We start from the raw sequence: 19214 nt of genomic DNA, 5'->3' as shown, positions 1-19214 counted from the left end.
CGGGCTGGGGAATCAGAGGTCAGGGGTTCTAATTCCGGCTCCGCCGCTAGTCAGCTGTGTGACCTTGGGCAAGTCACTTCACTTCTCTGTGCCTCAGTTACTTCATCTGTCAAATGGGGATTAAAAAACTGTGAGCCCCACGTGGGACAACCTGATCACCTGGAAGCAGCGTGGCTCAGTGGAAAAAGCCCGGGCTTGGGAGTCAGAGGTCATGGGTTCAAATCCAAGCTCTGCCACCTGCCAGCTGGGTGACTGTGGGCAAGTCGCTTCACTTCTCTGTGCCTCAGTTAGCTCATCTGTAAAATGGGGATGAAGACTGTGAGCCTCACATGGGACAACCTGATGACCCTGTCTCTCCCCCAGTGCTTAGAACAGTGCTCTGCACAGAGTAAGCACTTAACAAATACCAATATTATTATTATTATCCCCCAGCGCTTAGAACAGTGCTTTGCACAGAGTAAGCGCTTAACAAATACACAATTTTTACAATGGGGATGAAGACTGTGAGCCTCATGCGGGACAACCTGATGACCTTGTATCTCCCCCAGCGCTTAGAACACTGCTCTGCGCTTCAGAAATACCAACATTAGGTGCCGAGCACTGTACTAAGCGCTTGGAATGCACCTCTGGACCGTTTGCCCTCACCCCCCTGTTTCTATAGTTCCCCCCCCCCCCGCCCTCCTGCCCTCCCGCGGCCTGACACTGCAACCGCCGGGGGTGAGGCGACCACCCTGGCGCCGCTTCGCCTCACGCCACGTATCCATCCGCTCGCACAAGCCAGGCCCGGACTTCTTTCTCCCCCCCGCTCGGGGGGGAATCGCGCCCCCTGGAGGAGGAAGGAGGAAGGAGAGGCTGCGCGCTCCGGGCAGACGGTGGAAGGGGGAGCCTCGCCTGCTGCCAGTCAGCTCTGCGCATGCGCGCAGGGACGGGGCAGCCGGGGGGAGAGGGAGCCTGGCTCACTTCCTCCAGGAGGCCTTCCCAGACTGACCCCCCCCTTTCCCTCTGCTCCCCTCAGCCCCGTGCTCATTTGTACATATTATTCATTACCCTATTCATTTGGTTAATGAAGTGTACATCCCCTTGATTAGAGAAGCAGCGTGGCTTAGTGGAAAGAGCCCAGGCTTTGGAGTCAGAGGTCATGGGTTCCAATCCTGACTCTGCCACTTGTCAGCTGGGTGACTGTGGGCAAGTCACTTCACTTGTCCTCGGTTACCTCATCTGTACAGTGGGGATAATAATAACAATAATGTTGGTATTTGTTAAGCGCTTACTATGTGCGGAGCACTGTTCTAAGCGCTGGGGGAGAGACGGGGGAATGAGGTTGTCCCACATGGGGCTCGCAGTCTTCATCCCCATTTTACAGATGGGGTCACTGAGGCCCAGAGAAATGAAGTGACTGGCCCACAGTCCCCCAGCTGACCAAGGGGGCAGAGCCGGGATTCGAACTCATGACCTCTGCCTCCAAAGCCCCCGCTCTTTCCACTGAGCCACGCTGCTTCTCATTAACTGCGCGCCTCCCGTGGGGGCCACCTGATGACCCTGGGTCTCCCGCAGCGCTCAGAACAGCGCTGTGCCCATAGTAAGCGCTTAACAAATACCAACGTTATCATTATTAATACCAAACCGTATTAGTTTCACCACGGTTCCAGTGGGGCGGGCGGCCGATCGAGGGCGTCCTGCGAGCATGCGCTCGGAGGCCGGGGGGCGGGGATGGCGGCCAGTCCTTTCTGCAGGCCCTCCCGCCCCGCCGTTTCCCGGGCGGGTTGATGGTCCGGCCCATTTTTTGGGAGGCAGGAAGTGAGGCATGTTTTCGCTATGCCTGGGGTGAGGGCACGGCCGGGGGCCGGTCCCAGCTGCCGCTCCGTGGCCCCGGCGCCTGCTGCAGGGGCGATGCCCGCGGGGCCGGAGGAGGAGGAGGAGGAGGAGGAGGACCAGGACCAGGACCAGGACCAGGACCAGGACCAGGACCAGGCTGCTGCTCCCACCCACGCCGGTCCTGCCAACGCCGCCGCCCCGGCCCGTGGTCGGCTGAGGATGCGGGCCCGGACACCCGCGCCCACTCGGACTCCGGACGCAGGTGAGGCGGCGAGGTGATGAGAATAATGCTGCTGATGTTGTTGCTGTCGGATAAGCGCTTACTGGGGGCAGAGCACTGGCCTCAGCGCTGGGATAAGACGGGCTCATCAGGTTGCCCCCCGTGAGGCTCACGGGCTTCCTCCCCATTTTCCAGATTCATTCCTTCAGGCGTTCATTCAATAGTATTTATTGAGCCGCCTCCTATGTGCAGAGCACTGGACTAAGCGCTTGGAATGGACACATCCGGAACTGAGACAGTCCCTGCCCTTGGACGGGTTTACAGTCTAATCGGGGGAGACAGACAAAAACAACAGCGATTAATAATAATAATAATGTTGGTATTGGTTAAGCGCTTACTATGGGCAGAGCACTGGCCTCAGCGCTGGGATAAGACGGGGTCATCAGGTTGCCCCCCGTGAGGCTCACGGGCTTCCTCCCCATTTTCCAGATTCAATCAGTCAGGCATTCATTCAGTAGTATTTACTAAGCGCTTATTCAGTCCCTGCTCTTGGACGGGCTTACAGTCTAATCGGGGGAGACAGACAAAAGCAACAGCGATTAATAATAATGTTGGTATTGGATAAGCGCTTACTATGGGCAGAGCACTGGCCTCAGCGCTGGGATAAGACGGGGTCATCAGGTTGCCCCCCGTGAGGCTCACAGGCTTCATCCCCATTTTCCAGATTCATTCCTTCAGGCGTTCATTCAGTAGTATTTATTGAGCGCTTACTGTGTGCAGAGCGCTGGACTAAGCGCTTGAAATGGACAAATCGGTAACAGATAGAGACGGTCCCTGCCCTTTGACGGGCTTACAGTCTCATTCATTCAATAGTATTTACTGAGCGCTTACTATGTGCAGAGCACTGGACTAAGCGCTTGGAATGGACAAATCGGTAACAGAGACAGGCCCTGCCCTTTGACGGGCTTATAGTCTCATTCATTCAATAGTATTTATTGAGCGCTTCCTATGTGCAGAGCACTGGACTAAGCGCTTGGAATGGACAAATCGGTAACAGAGACAGTCCCTGCCCTTTGATGGGCTTACAGTCTAATCGGGGGAGATGGACAAAAGCAATAGCAATAAATAATAATAATGTTGGTATTGGTTAAGCGCTTACTATGGGCAGAGCACTGTTCTAAGCGCTGGAATAATACGGGGCCATCAGGTTGCCCCCCATGAGGCTCACAGTCTTCATCCCCACTTTCCAGATTCATTCAGTCAGTAGTATTTATTGAGCGCTTACTAAGCACTTGCAGTGTACAGTTCCGCAACAGAGAGAGACAATCCCTGCCCATTGACGGGCTTACAATCTAATCAGTAATAATGTTGATATTTGTTAAGCGCTTACTCTGTGCAGAGCACTGTTCTAAGCGTTGAGGTAGATAAGAGGTAATCCAGTTGTAGTAAGCGCTCAATAAATACTATTGAATGAATGAATGCTATAAGCGCTGGGGGAGATCCAGGGTAATCAGGCGGTCCCACGTGAGGCTCACACTTAATCCCCTTTTTCCAGATGAGGTCACTGAGGCCCAGAGAGGTGAAGTGACTTCATTCATTCATTCAATAGTATTTATTGAGCGCTTACTATGTGCAGAGCACTGTCCTAAGCGCTTGGGACTTGCCCACAGGCCCCCAGCTGACAAGTGGCAGAGCCGGGGTTGGAACCCATGACCTCTGACTCCCCAGCCCGGCCTCTTTCCACGAAGCCACGCTGCTTCTCTGCGCGGCGGCTCCGCACCGGGCGGTCCCCCTGTGCCCAACGCTGTGCTGAGCGCTGGGGACCGTACAGGCCGCCCTTGGCAGACCCGCCCTTCCGGGGAGGCTGCACGTGTTGAAGCAGCGGGAGGAGGGGGACGGGACTGGCCGCCGCTCGGCCTGCCGACTGGGAAGATAAAAATAAAAATAAACCAATAAAAATCTCCCTTCCCACCGCCTCTCCGTGCATCCCGACCTCCTGACACGGCCGACTTCGTCCACCGTCGAGCGCTCCCCACTTCATTCCTTGGGGAGGAAATTCCATTCCTCCGTCCTGGAAAACCGTAAAAGGGTAAGCCGAGGGCCTGCTGCAATTCCAGCTGCGAAACCGCCTCGGCTTGCGGGAGGATGTGTTTTTTTCGACGTGGCAGAAATGCCCAAGTCCCGCTCAGGTCGAAAGTCGGGCTTTCGCTCCGTTTTCTTCTGGCCGAGGAAAGCGTAGGCGCCCGGACATTCTTCTCAAATTATCCCTGCCATCAGAAGAAGAGTTGTGAGCTCAGCGTCGGATGACAGCTGACACATGAAGAGCTGACTTTTTTTGCCTAGATATCTGAATGCGGCAGGCAGTCCTATCGAAAGTTGAGAACATTACTTGATACCCCAATTTACTGGCCAGAGCATTTTCTGCCTGGGGAATTTAGGGCTGCAGTTTTATAAAATAGTTCCCTCTTAAATGAAGATTCTCTCTCTTCCCACCAAAGAAGTAATCTTTTTTCAAATCAGAGTATCTGCCAATAATATTTTAGAAGCCAAATAAAACTAATTCCATCGAGCAGATTTGTTGGCCACTTTCCAGCAATTGAGGACCACTTGGTCATCAAACAATTCCATTTTTCCCCTATGACCATTAAGTCAAATGGACTGTATAATGGTAATGATGATAATGATGGTATTTGTTAAGCGTTTGCCAAGCCAAGCACTAAGCCACTAAGCACTAAGCACTAAGCCACTAAGCACTGGGAGAGATAGAAGGTCATCAGGTTGTCCCACGTGGGGCTCACAGTCTTAATCCCCCGTTTTACAGATGAGGGGACTGAGGCCCAGTGAAGTGACTTGTCCAAGGTCACACAGCAGACAAGCGGCAGAGCGGGGATTTAGAACCCGCACCCTCTGACTCCCAAGCCAGTGCTCCTGCCACTAAACCACGCTGCTTTAACAACCATTCGTACATTTTTTGCCTTCTTGAGGAACAAAAATGGACTTTTCAATTACATTGAAAACATTTAGTGGAGAACTTTAGCAACTCTTTTGGGCCTCATTTGTCAATCCTCCTAGAACTACTGGCTGTAAACTATGTCAAAAGTACTTTTGTCAACCAGGGATTTACCAGATCATCAAAGATTAAAGAAGTCTTTTGCCACTGCTCTTAATTTGAGACATAATTTGGCAAAAGCATTCTAAAATTAAGGTGATAAAAGTCCCCTCATTTCTTCAGTTAGGTTTTTAGAGAATTTATAAACGCATGTACAGTATGTTCCATAAAACTAGGTCATAAAGAGGTGAGCCAAAGACACTGAAACAGTTTCTCTTTGCATTGGTCGGGTTAAGGCAGAACGTTTGCTTTAGGTTCTGTTCCTTTCTACTGTAGCCTTTATTTTTTGTTTTCTGAAATACTAAACAACCAAAAAATTGAGCAACTGAAAGGTGCAGTCGGAAGGGAAAGGCATACTGTTTTACACAGTAACAAGTTTTAGCCAGGTTATTACATTTGTAAAATAAAAATGGTAGTTAGTCCTATCAGAGTTCTGTTTGATAGTTCTATCTGCTTGTCTGTCAACATTATGCAACAACCTGCCTGAAGCAATTGAAAGTTTTACTCTGAGTTTTACTTAATCTAAAGATTAAGTTAATAATTAAATTACGTAGTGTAGTATCTTCTGCCTTCAAGGCTTAGCTATTTGCTCTGCTGGTAAAAAAAAAAAAAGGGGGGGGGGAGAGTAACTGGAACAACTCAGAATTTATTTATAGATGCAGATTTTTTATTATTTTATGTACCTTTTCAGGCTTTAGTTGTTTTGGTTATATTGCTCTCTGGATATGTTTAAAATGAAACTTCATAATTTAGTTTGCCATGAAATTTGATCATTGCTTTTAGTGTTAGAATTGAACATCTATTTTCCATGGAACTTCAATTAACCTTTTTGAGGGGTACATTCATTCATTCCTTCGTGTTTACTGAGTGCTTACTGTGTGCAGAGCACTGTACTAAGCGCTGGGAAAGTACAATACAGCCATAGAGAATCACTGCCCACAACGGGCGCACGGTTTAGGGGGAGGGCGGGGACACATCGATCCAAGTAAACAGGTATCAATATAAATAGAATTAGAATTCTATTCCATAATTATCATACATAAGTGCTTGGGGGTGGGTGAAGAGCAAAGGGAGGGAGCCAGGGTGACACGGAAGGGACTGGGAGCTGAGGAAAAGTGCACACAGTCCACTGGGATTAGGATTTTTGTGGGGTCATGAAATTATAGAAGGGCCACATGTTTATATGAATATATTATCACCTAGTAATAATAATTGTGGTATGTGTTCAGCGCTTACTATGTGCCAGGCACTGTATACCAAGCGCTGGGGTGGACAAGCAAATTGGGTTGGATGCAGTCCCAAGTGGGGCTCACAGTCTCAACCCCCATTTTACAGAAGAGGTAACTGAGGCCCAGAAAAGTAAAAGGAACTTGCCCCATGTCACCCAGCAGACAAGTGGCAGAGCTGGGATTAGAACCCATGACCTTCTGACTCTCAGGCCCGTGCTCTAGCCACTACACCGAGCTGCCTCACGTCACTGCCCTTCACAAAATATCCACAAAAGGACAAATATGCCTTCAGCGTTTGTGCAGTCTCATTTTCAGATGCTTTTAAAGTTGTTCGTGAATTTTTTTTACTTCTTTCTCGTCTGCCCACAATCATTCATGAGCTCAAATCTTACACTTTGAGGGAGGGAGAAGGTGAGAGAAGCAGTGTGGCCTAATGGAAAGAGCATGGGTCCGGGAGTTAGAGGACCTGGGTTCTAATGTGACTCTACCACGTGCTTGCTGTGTGACTTTGGGCGTCACTTCACTTCTCTGTGCCTCAGTTACCTCATCTGTAAAATGGGGCTCCAGCTCCAGTTCTCCATCCTACTTAAGATGGGGAGCTCCATGTGGGACTGGCACCCTGTCTTACCTGATTGTCTCGTACCTTTCGCATTGCTTAGAACAGTGCTTGATGCACAGTAAGCCTGTAACAAATGCCACGGATATTATATGGGATGTAGAAAGAGGAAAGTGGAAAAGGCCATCAGAAGTTTATTCCAGATCTCTAATTCCAGGTCTCTACCAGCACAGTCTGGAGTAGCATTTAAGTGTAACCGCTATTGTCAGGAACAGTTTAAAACTTGAAAAATATCTTTCCAAGCCACTTTGGAGACCTTGAATATCCCTAGATTTTTGCGGAATCGTTGTAAAAAGGCAGAGGGGCTTTTTTCTAGTGAGGGCAGGGGGAAACGAAGAAGTCATATGACACTTGAAGGTTTTTAAATGTGGGATTTCTTCGATAGAAGAGTGGGGTGTGAGGGCAGAGCACCACTCGCCCTGGCTCTGAATTAATGGCTTGATTTCACTGATTTTTGCGACTGCGAGCACGGTGGGTCGACCGTGGTCCTGGGAGTCGGGGGGGACCTGGGTTTTAATCCCGCGTGGCGGAGGCTCTGAGACCTTGGGCAGGTCATTTCCCCTCTCTGGGCCTCAGTCCCCTCATCTGTAAAATGAGAGCTCACCTCCTCCAAGAGGCCTTCCCAGCCTGAGCTCCCCCCTTTTCCCTCTGCTCCTCCCCCGCCCCTCAGCACTGTGCTCATTTCTATATATTATTTATTACCCTATTTATTCTGTTAATGAGGTGTACCTCCCCTTGATTCTATTTATCGTGATAATGTTGTCTTGTTTCGTTCTGTTTTGCTCTGCCATCTGTCTCCCCCGATTAGACTGTGAGCCTGTCATGGGGCCGGGATGGTCTCTCTCTGTTGCACGATTGTCCATTCCAAGCGCTTAGCACATTGCTCTCCCCATAGTCAGCGCCCAATAAATACTACTGAGTGAATGAAAATGGGAAGGAAGAGCGAGAGTCCCGTGTGGGGCAGAGGTCGGTGTCCGCCCTCTACTCCTCCGTTCAACTGCATATATCTTCATTACCCCATTTATTTTGTTAATGAGATGTCCATCGCCTTGATTCTATTTATTTGCTATTGTTTTAATGAGATCCCTTCCCCCTCCGACCGCCTCGCGCCCCCCGCGCGTGCGCGCCCTCCCTTCCCCCTCCGACCGCCTCGCGCCCCCCGCTCGCGCGCCCTCCCTTCCCCCTCCGACCGCCTCGCGCCCCCCGCTCGCGCGCCCTCCCTTCCCCCTCCGACCGCCTCGCGCCCCCCCCCCCGCGCGTGCGCGCCCTCCCTTCCCCCCATCCCCCCCGCCTCGTGCCCCCCCCCCCCCGCGCGCGCGCCCTCCCTTCCCCCTCCGACCGCCTCGCGCTCCCCGCTCGCCCTCCCTTCCCCCCCCCGCCTCGCGCCCCCCCGCGCGCACGCCCTCCCTTCCCCCTCCGACCGCCTCGCGCCCCCGCCCCCCCGCGCCCCGCCTCGCGCCCCCCGCGCAGGCGCGCTCGCCCTCCTTCCCCTTCCCCAGAGGGTGGGGGCGGCGGTGGCTCGGGCGGGTCCGCCCGGAAACTGCGCGCAGCAGAAAGAGCGTTCCGGGCCTGGCCCGTCGCCTCCCGGGTCCCATGGCCTTAGGGGATTGAGGTTGCCCAGCCCTTACAGACCCACACTTCCCTGCTGAAGGAAGAGGGAGGTGGCAGAGACCCTACAGTCCCTCCTCTGCCATGGGCGAGCTCAATCAACGCATCCCACCTCTGCCCCTTAGCTCTGTGACTGGGGGCAAGTCACTTCACTTCTCTGGGCCTCAGTGACCTCATCTGTAAAATGGGGATTAACTGGGAGCCTCACATGGGACAGCCTCCCTCCCCTGTCTCTCCCCCAGCGCTTAGAACAGTGCTCTGCACAGAGCAAGCGCTTAACAAATACCAACATTAACAGTGAGAGCTCACCTCCTCCAGGAGGCCTTCCCAGACTGACCCCCCCCCCCTTTCCCTCTGCTCCCCTCAGCCCTGTGCTCATTTGTATACATTATTACCCTATTTATTTTGTTAATAAAGTGTGCCTCCCCTTGATTCTGTTTATCTTGATGTCTCATTTTTATTTTGTTCCCTTTCCCTCCCCCGTTTAGACTGTGAGCCCGTCACTGAGCAGGGACGGTCTCTATCTGTTGCCCAGTTGTCCATTCCAAGCGCTTAGTCCAGTGCTCTGCACATAGGAAGCGCTCAATAAATACTACTGAATGAGTGAATGAGTATTATTACCCTGTTTATTTTGTTAATGAGGTGTCCATCCCCTTGATTCTATTTATCTCGATAATGTTCTCTTGTTTTTGTTTTGTTCCCTTTCCCTTTGCTGCCTGTCTCCCCCGTTTGGACTGTGAGCCCATCACTGGGCAGAGATGGTCTCTATCTGTTGCCCAATTGTCCATTCCAAGCGCTTAGTACAGCGCTCTGCGCATCGTAAGCGCTCAATAAATACTATTGAATGAATGAATGAGTATTATTTATTACCCTATTTATTTTGATAATGAGGTGTACATCCCCTTGATTCTATTTATCTTGATGATATTCTCTCGTTTTTGTTTTCTTTCCTTTCCCTTTGCTGCCGGTCTCCCCCGATTAGACTGTGAGCCCGTCATTGGGCAGGGATGGTCTCTCTCTGTTGCCCAATTGTCCTTTCCAAGTGCTTAGTATAGTGCTCTGCACATAGGTGCTCAATAAATACTATTGAATGAATGAATATTATTTATTACCCTATTTATTTTGCTAATGAAGTGTATATCGCCTTGATTCTGTTTATCTAATGAAGTGTATATCGCCTTGATTCTGTTTATCCTGATGATGTTGTCTTGTTTTGTTCTGTTTTGCTTTGCTGTCTGTTGCCCCCATTTAGACTGTGAGCCCCTCATTGGGCAGGGATGGTCTCTCTCTGTTGCCAAACAGTACATTCCAAGCGCTTAGTACAGTGCTCTGCACATCATAAGCCCTCAATAAATACTATTGAATGAATGAATGAACACTGTACTGGAAGTCGAGGTGTACAGAGCACTATGATAGTAGTAATATTCAATAGTATTTATTGAGCGCTTACTAGGTGCAGAGCACTGTACTAAGCGTTTGGAATGAACAAGTCGGCAACAGATAGAGACAGTCCCTGCCGTTTGACGGGCTTACAGTCTAATCGGGGGAGACAGACAGACGAGAACAATGGCGATAAATAGAGTCGAGGGGAAGAACATCTCGTAAAAACAATGGCAACTAAATAGAATCGAGGCGATGTACATTTCATTAACAAAATAAATAGGGTAATGAAAATATATACAGTTGAGCAGACGAGTACAGTGCTGAGGGGATGGGAAGGGAGAGGGGGAGGAGCAGAGGGAAATGGGGGGAAAAGAGGGTTACGCTGTGGAGAGGTGAAGGGGGGGGGTGGTAGAGGGAGTAGAGGGAGAAGAGGAGCTCAGTCTGGGAAGGCCTCTTGGAGGAGGTGAGCTTTAAGTAGGGTTTTGAAGAGGGGAAGAGAATCAGTTTGGCAGAGGTGAGGAGGGAGGGCGTTCCAGGACCACGGGAGGACGTGACCCAGGGGTCGATGGCGGGCTAGGCGAGACCGAAGGACGGTGAGGAGGTGGGCGGCAGAGGAGCGGAGCATGCAGGCTGGGCGGTAGAAAGAGAGAAGGGAGGAGAGGTAGGATAGTAATAATAGTAATGATGGTATTTGTTAAGCACTTACTACGTGCCAAGCACTGTTCTAAGCGCTGGGGTAGATACTAAGTCATCAGGTTGTCCCACGTGGGGCTCACAGTCTACATCCCCATTTTCCAGATGAGGGAACTGAGGCCCAGAGAAGTGAAGGGACTTGCCCAGAGTCACAGAGTTGGGATTAGAACCCATGGCTTCTGATTCCCAAGCCCATGCTCTTTCCATTAAGCCACACTGCTTCTCAAAACTGTATGCTGTATACTATACTAAAGAAGTGCTTGAGAGTTGTTTATATATACTCTCAAGTGCTTTCCATAGTGCTCTGCACACTATAGACATTCAATATATATTGTAGACATACAATATGTATCGTATATATTATTTGATAAGTGCTTACAATGTGCCAGGCACTGTACTAAGCACCGGGGTAGATACAGGCTAATCAGATGTATCCCACATGGGACTCATAGTCTTAATTCCCTTTTTGCAGATGAACTAACTGAGGCACAGAGAAGTGAAGGGACTTGCCCAAGGTCACACAGCCGACACGTGGCAGAGCTGGGATTAGAACCCGGGTCCTTTCTGATTCCACGGCCCCTGTTCTAACCAATAGGCCACACTGCTTCTCAAGAGTATAGTAGAATTAGTAAACAGTTGTTTGAAAAAGACTTCTAGTAGCTGTCCAGGAAACCTGTCTGCTAATTCTGTTGTATTGTTCTCTCCCAAGTGCTTAGTATAAGTGATTTGCACATAGTAAGCACTCAGTAAACACCAATGACTGATTAATTGATTAAGTTCCCTTCCTTTCTTCCTGGAGAGTTTCTCTCTCCACGTCAGTACTTCTTGGAACCAGGCTACCAGGAGGGAGACAGCTTTGGGGGGAGGGGGAAGATTAACATGGAACTCATCTCCTGGTTACTTTTAAGGCTCCAGCCTCACAATTTACTGGAGAATTGCATCATAACTGATTTCTCCAAATGACATTTAAACATTCCTCCTCCCTCTCCCTAGTTTTCCTTCTGCCAGGTAAGGCCAAGGAAGTGAATGTGCTAAATAATAATAATAGTATGTGTTAAGCACTTAGTATGTGTCAAGCACTGTTCTGAATGCTGGGGTAGGTACAAGCTAATCAGGTTGGACACAGTCCTTGTCCCACGTGGGGCTCACGGTCTTAATCCACATTATACAAGTGGGGTAATTGTGGCCCAGAGAAGTTAAGTAATTTGCCCAAGTGGCGGCATGAGGATTAGAACCTAGGGCTTCCTGACCCACATAAATACTATATAGATTAAATGTACTCCAATTTCATACTACATTCTGCTTCCCAAATCATGTTTCTAAAATGTCACTCTGCGCACATCTTCTCATTCCAGAAAAGCCTTCAACAATTATCCATTCCTCGTCACATCAAACAGAAACTCCTAACCAGAGGCATTAAGGCAGTCTGTCAGCTCGCTCCTCAGACTTGTTCACCCTCTTTTCCCATTACACCCTGGCTCACACTCTTTCTTCTTCAAGATAACCTACTCACAGTGCCTAATTATCTCCTCTCTTGCTTCTGAACCCTTGTTCATTCTCTTCCTCCTGGCCTCCCCTTCAAATCTACCAGACCACAGCTCTTCCCATTTTCAAAGCCCTTCTGAATTCCACATCCTCACAAAGATGTTCCCCAGTTAATTTTTTCTTCTCAGTCCATATCTTCCCAACTATCAACACAGCACTTTTGAGCCCTCTCCACATTTATGCTGTCACAATTACACAAAGTGTTTTGATATATATTGACTTACACATACTGTATACCATTTAAATACCTATTCATTCACATGACCACCTTTTCAGTCACTTTATTTCGTGTCTCTCTCCACCATTAGGTTGTAAGTTCCTTGAGGGAAGGAGTCTTGTCTTTTACCCATCTAGTTCTTTCCTTTCTTTCTTTCTTTCTTTCTTTCTTTCTTTCTTTCTTTCTTTCTTTCTTTCTTTCTTTCTTTCTTTCTTTCTTTCTTTCTTTCTTTCTTTCTTTCTTTCTTTCTTTCTTTCTTTCTTTCTTTCTTTCTTTCTTTCTTTCTGTCATTTATTGAGCGCTTACTGTGTACAGAGCACTGTCCTAAGCACATAGAAAGTACAATTCAGCAATGGAGACAATCCCTGCCCACAACGGGCTCACAGTGCTCTCCTGAGCACTCTGTGCATATCATAGGCACTCAAATACTAGTGGTTGATTAAGCGCTTAGTATGGTGCTCTGCACATAATAAGTGTTCAGTAAATCGAGAAGCAGCGTGGCTCAGTAGAAAGAGCATGGGCTTGGGAGTCAGAGGTCATGGGTTCTAATCCAAATGCCAACATTATTATTATTATTAAATACCATTGATTGATTTTCCTTTGGACAAGAAGAAATCAGGAGTTGGAAGAATTGAAAGGGAACGCATCTATTAACTCTGTTGCATTATCTTCTCCCAAGTACGTGCTTAGCTCTGCACACCATAAGCACTCAATTAATACCATTGACTGACTAGTTATATTTTCAAGACTGCTTGTACAGGGAGACAGAAAATGCAAATGGACCTTCTAGTTTTAGGAAACCCAGAAGGAGGTGGTTACCTTCCTTAATATCATACCTATCATGTCCACCATACGTGGTATGGCGATCATACCATACGATGATATTAAAAGATAGCATTTGATAAAATAGGATTTGACCTATGTCCTTATTACAGCCCTATAAATAAATCGCTTTTGTCTCTCTTCAGCGCCGTAGTGGATGATCCCTTCGCCTGATTTTGGAAAATCTGCTGCCTTTTAATGGCTGCCGCAGCTGCTGGGTGAACAAGCCCAAGACTTTGCAGGACTTAGACTCTGAGGAGACCAATCCCTTTTTTTCATCACCTTTCCCTGAGCTGGTGGTGGCGACTGGTGCTGGCTTTGCTGTTTCCTCTCTTCCACCTCTCGCCACTTAAAGGACAAGAAGATGCCTCTGCCGTTTGGGCTGAAATTGAAACGCACCCGCCGATACACGGTGTCCAGTAAGAGTTGCCTGGTTGCACGCATCCAGCTACTGAACAATGAGTTTGTGGAGTTCACACTGTCAGTGGAGAGCACTGGCCAGGAGAGCCTTGAAGCTGTGGCCCAAAGACTGGAGCTACGGGAGGTAGGAAACCAGCCACCCAAGACCTAAGTAATATCACAGTGCTCCCCCATACTTATTGGTCCTCTTGATTTTTGAACAATAAATTCTTGGCTGGGCTGGGTGCTCACCATTTGAACTTAGCCCACCTGAGAGCTTTCACCATTAAGTCTGAGCTAAGCACTTAGAACATTGGGATCCAGCGGTGGGTTTCCCATGTATTTTAACCTCAGGGGCTTCAACATCGTGACTCAACCACACATAAAAAGAAGTTTCTAGAACATCTTGCAGGTGCTGCCACTGCCAAACGACTCTGGGGGGCTCTGCAAGTGCTCCCTTCCTCTCAGGATTGCTGCAGATTTTCAAGATTAGGAAGCAGTGCAGAAAGAGAGCCCAGGGACATGTTCACCAGAGCCAGTTCACTCTGAGTAGCCAGTTTGCAGTCGTCGTCCCTCAACAGTTTTCGTTAATATATTATCTCTCTGGTTCTCAGACTTCCCAAATGATAAAACACTAGCATGGCATGAAAACTCTCCTTTTAAAATATTGTAATGCTTATTATTGATAGTGTTACCATCATTATTGTTGTTGTTATGACATTTGTTAAGTGCTTACTATGTGTCAAGCACCGTGCTAAGTCCTGGGGTAGGTATGAGATAATCGTGTCAGACGTTGCCAGACCCACATGGGGCTCACAATCCAAGTGTTGGGACAGGTATTTTACAGCTAAGAGCACAGGTACAAAGAGGGAAAGTGACTTGCTTAAGGTTTCACAACAGATCAGTGGCAGAGCTAATATTGGAACCCAGGTATCTTGACTCTTGGATCCATGCTCTTGCTTTTTCATCTTCGTGCCCACATCAGTACTCCTAACAAATGTTGAAATTCTTTTGAATTCCTTTTCTGTCTCCCTGGTCCACCTCCCACATTCCATCTCCCTGGTTGTGTGGGTGGATGAGCTGAAAGAGAGGGCACTCAAGAACTGATACTTTTAAAGGGAGTAAGGGTAGTCAACCCATCAGCACTGTCAGGCCTTTAAGTAATTAAGAAATTTCATCAGTCACTTTTGGTAAATTCAAAGACTACCTTTTGTTCGATTCACCAGAACACATCAGTGATTCGAAAGTGGAAAATATGGCATAACAGTACCTTGAGTTTCTGTAGCACATTTTTTCCCTCCTTTCTCATTTTATCCTCATAACTGCACTAGTCTTTTAACGTCTCTGAGCCTCAGTTCCCTCATCTGCAAAATGGGGGTTCAGTACCTGTTCCCCCTCCTTCGAAGAGCGTGAGCCCCAAGTGAGAACTATTATCTTGTATCTACCCCAGCATTTAGTACAGTGCTTGACACATAGCAAGCACTTAACAAATAATCAGTGAATCAATGGAATTTATTGAGCACCTGCTATGTGCTAAGCACTATACTAAGAGCTTGGGAGAGTACAGTGCAACAGAGTTAGCAGACATCTTTCCAGCCCACAACCAGCTTACAGTTTAGTGGAGGAGAATTGCTACAAATATTATTATTAACATCCATTAAGGTAGGGAGAGGCAGATAATTATTGTTTTCATTTTAAAGGTGAGGAGACTGAAGTATAGAAAGGGTAAGTGACTTATCACATAGTAGGCCACAGTTGGCAGTTTTAAGACAGGAAGTCAGGTCTTCTGACTCCCAGACCCATACTTTTCCCATTGGACCATACTGCTGCATCAAAATTCCCTCTTTTCTTGGTCTTTTTGTACTTTCTGGCTCAGGTAAACTGGACCCCAACGTTTGTGAACATGATCTGCTGGCTTTAGAGTGATTTATTTTGAGTTGACACCAATGCCAGGGATTAAACTTTTGAACAGTAACTGCCGCTAGAAAATGAAAGAACTCCATGTAGCCATTCTTTCTGTTTTTCCCCACTCTCAACCGCACCCTTCCCACCAATGGTTGCCTATCCATCTCTGCATCAACACAAACACCTTACCATCAGTTTTAAAGCACTTAGTCAGCTCTCTCTCCCTCTTTCCTTACCTCACCGATCTCCTTCCACAACCCAACCTACACACTTTGCTCCTCTAACTGCGGTTTACTCTCTGTACCTTGAGCTCATCTATTCCACTGCTGATCCCTTGCCCATGTCCTCCCTCTGTCCTGAAACTCCCTTCCCCTTCATATGCAACAGTCCCCCATTCTTCTCACCTTCAAAACCCTCCTAACATCACATCTCCTCCAAGTGGCCTTCCCCGCCTAATCCTTCATTTCTCATGGTTGACATCCCTTCTGCATTGACTCTGCACTTGGCTGTGTACCTGTTAAACATTTGATACTTACCCCATCCCCACAGTACTTATGTACATATTTATATACTCTGCTATTTCCCATATCTGTAATTAATTTTAATGTTTGACTCTCCTCCCAGAATGTAAGCCCCTTGTGAGCGGGGCTCACATCTACCAACTCTGTTTTATTATATTGCACAATTGTCCAGTACAGTGCTCTTCACACAATAAGTGCTCAGCAAATACAACTGATTGCTGTAATTGTGTAAAATAGCATCTAATGGCTTAATAGCAATCATCTAGGATAATTTTCAGAAGAAATAGTTCAAGTGTTTGTGGTTTTTTGTTTTAAAGCATGACTCCCAATTTGGTCTCTGTTTTTCATTTAGATTTGAGGCATATTTGTTAGAAGTCTAGGTAATTATATCAATCAGTGGTTATCTATTGAGCCCTTATGTGTGCAGAACACTGTACTATAGCCCTTGAGAAATTATCCTTCTGAGTCCAAGAATTGAATGAGGCATTGGATTATCCTCCAATCCTCCGTACCTCAGAAAAATATTCCCACACAAATGGACATTAGTTATTTTTATCACCTCTCGCAAAGAATCATGTGGTACATTACTTTCCCTGAGTTCTCTTTCCAGCATTTAACAACTTTCACTGCCAAGATGCTCTTCCTTTTATTTATTTTACCTATACTGTCGCAGTCTCCAGAGTTGTACCTATTTATCATAAGCGATAAAACATAATCCACTTCCAAACTGTGAAAAATGTCCATAAGAGCAATAACCTGTGTGAGTTGTTCACATCTGCCATCAAAATGTATTGTATATACATTTTACCTAATTAAAATATTTATGCACACATTCTTTGTTTTATATATACACATATGTATGATTAAGAGAGGAGCAAGGGCTGATGTGGTTTTCCATTGATGGCTTGACATTTTTCCCTACTAGGTTAAACCTTTCTAGTTTTAATTGTAGCAGTTCATAAATTTGGGATGATCACACTTTCTAAGCCTAAAAAGGCAAAGACATCCTCCAAACTCAGTGAGAGCTATTTGTTCTCCCCTCAGAGCCTAGTGCTTAAATTCCATTCCTTCTCTGCATTGACATTTATAAATACCTTGCTTTAACGGCTTGTTTTGGTATTTGCAGGGATTATACATACTAGATCTCTTGAGCCTTCTTCCCTTTGAAGGCAGTGATCTGGGTGTGACTTGGTAGAGTCAGGGCAGTTTTCATTTTAGGAAGAACAGTGCATGACCTGGGAAGCAGGAAACGTGCATTTTAGTTCTGACTTTATCAGTAAATCAAAACAATAATAAAGGAAGCAGGAAGGGTGGATCTGTAATCCTCTGGTGCTGTCCTGATTTGGAGCTCTGAAAACACTTTTTCAAAAGATCAGTCTATATTCATTTATTGGTTTGTATTTTCCACTGCCTACCATTATCTTCTCCCTAAATTCCCTTTTCATTTTGCCAATTCCCTTATATCTCAAATTATGATTACCGAATACCTAATCATCCTCCTAGGAATCAGTTTGATTAATATTTGTCATTTAGCAAATCATACTATTAAGCTTGAGAAAGGAACCATTAAAAACAACTGTTAACATTGTTTTTCACATATGGATTTGCATATTTAAGGCATTTACTAGCAAATTTGTAAAGTTAATACAGGTTTGAAATTTAATAGAGGCTTTTAAAAAATTTAATACTTTAAAAATACAGGTCTTTTTTCCCCTGAGAGGATTCATGTCTGTAAATTAGGGAGGTGCAAAACACACTGTAAGTGCTTAATAAATTTGAGTAATAAAACACATATGCCAGGGAAGGAGAAGAAATTTTTTTTTTCCAAGAACCAATTTGCCACCACCAAACAGCTGATCAGAGCCACTCTGTACCCAGTTATTGTGTCTGAGACAAATATTATGGAAGAATCCCATTTTACCTCCTCAGGTTTCAGGGTCTCAATATTAAGCCTGAACCTAGAAATAAATAGGTTGTTTTTGTTTTTTCTTTTTGAGGGAAAAGACATCCACACTGAGTAAACATTAGATTACAAAGGAATTTTCAAAGTGGAACTTTAAAGAGAAAATCTCCATCATGTATTTTGTGTCTTATTTAGTAAGAGATAAAATTTGACACTAAGTTTTAGCTGGATCATCAGTTTTAACTGACCCCAAAACTATCAGTTTGAAGAGTTAATAGTGACAATCATACCTAGGAAGGCAGGCATAAAGTCTTTACCATTCACAGTTCAACTTCCTAATACAAAGCTGTGTAGAGGATTGTTAACTCTATAGGTGACAAATTAAATCAGCAATTGCCAATAATTATTACTACTTATACTTCAGGACATTGAAATGAAAGCCAGCTAATACCATACTTATACAGGTCATATCAAAAACTTTTTTTAATTGCAGTAATCAAGGGAGGCCAACCAAACATCTAGTAACAACAATTTATTGAAAAAAATATAGTAGTAACAACTAGGTAGCACTTTTTTAATAAAAACCACATAGATACACTCACACTCATACACAAATCTACATTACAGAGTGGTGCCTAATGTACTAATTACAGTGGTGTGATCTTTTTATAGCTAACTCTCAGGGAATTCAGTACCCTGCATTTAGTCAGGGTCATTGCAGTGAGGCCTCATCTTTGTCACCAGTCAGCAACATTTAAAGAGCTCCCACTGAAGGCAGAACGCTGTATTAAGGTGTAGAAATTCATCATTCTCAACTTGATATTTTTGTTCACTGGACTTGAGGTGTCATTGTTAGATGAGAAAACTGGAGGTTTGGTGCCCAGAAATGACCTCTTCGGTCAAGAGAAAATAGGCCGTGTCTCTAAGTAATGCTACAGTGTTATCTAGGTCACACTTCTTAAAGATTAGGTTTGTAAGCAAAGTCCTAACCAGGCAGGACCTTCTGGCTGCACTGGTCTGTATTGAGTTTAGTTGTTAGTCAAATCAATCAATATTTTAGTCCTTACTGTTGTGGTAAGCACAACCAAGCCAAAACCATGATCCTTGCTGTAGGTGTAGTGGGGCAGCAGATATCAGTCATGTAGTTATAGCGTGAGCAAGAACAAGGATGTCATGGTTAGTAACATCAGTATATTGGGGTGAAGTGACCAAACGAATAAATTAATATT

The 19214-nt window shown here is 46.3% G+C and overlaps 1 protein-coding gene across 1 annotated transcript in view; it reads left to right on the top strand.

The window, feature by feature from the left end:
• Nucleotides 1-1763: 1763 nt before the first annotated feature.
• The window catches only part of PTPN21 (protein tyrosine phosphatase non-receptor type 21), a 69321-nt gene continuing 51870 nt past the window's right edge, over nucleotides 1764-19214 (top strand). The window contains exons 1-2 of the mRNA XM_029062082.2: nucleotides 1764-2077; nucleotides 13404-13801. Coding sequence (XP_028917915.1) covers nucleotides 13622-13801 — 180 coding nt within the window. The 5' untranslated portion in view covers nucleotides 1764-2077; nucleotides 13404-13621. The remainder of the gene's footprint in view (nucleotides 2078-13403; nucleotides 13802-19214) is intronic.

Source organism: Ornithorhynchus anatinus, chromosome 1 (assembly GCF_004115215.2).
Source record: "Ornithorhynchus anatinus isolate Pmale09 chromosome 1, mOrnAna1.pri.v4, whole genome shotgun sequence".
NCBI lineage: Eukaryota > Metazoa > Chordata > Mammalia > Monotremata > Ornithorhynchidae > Ornithorhynchus > Ornithorhynchus anatinus.
The sequence above is the reverse complement of the archived record's forward strand: the minus strand, read 5'-3'. Positions and strand labels throughout refer to the sequence as shown.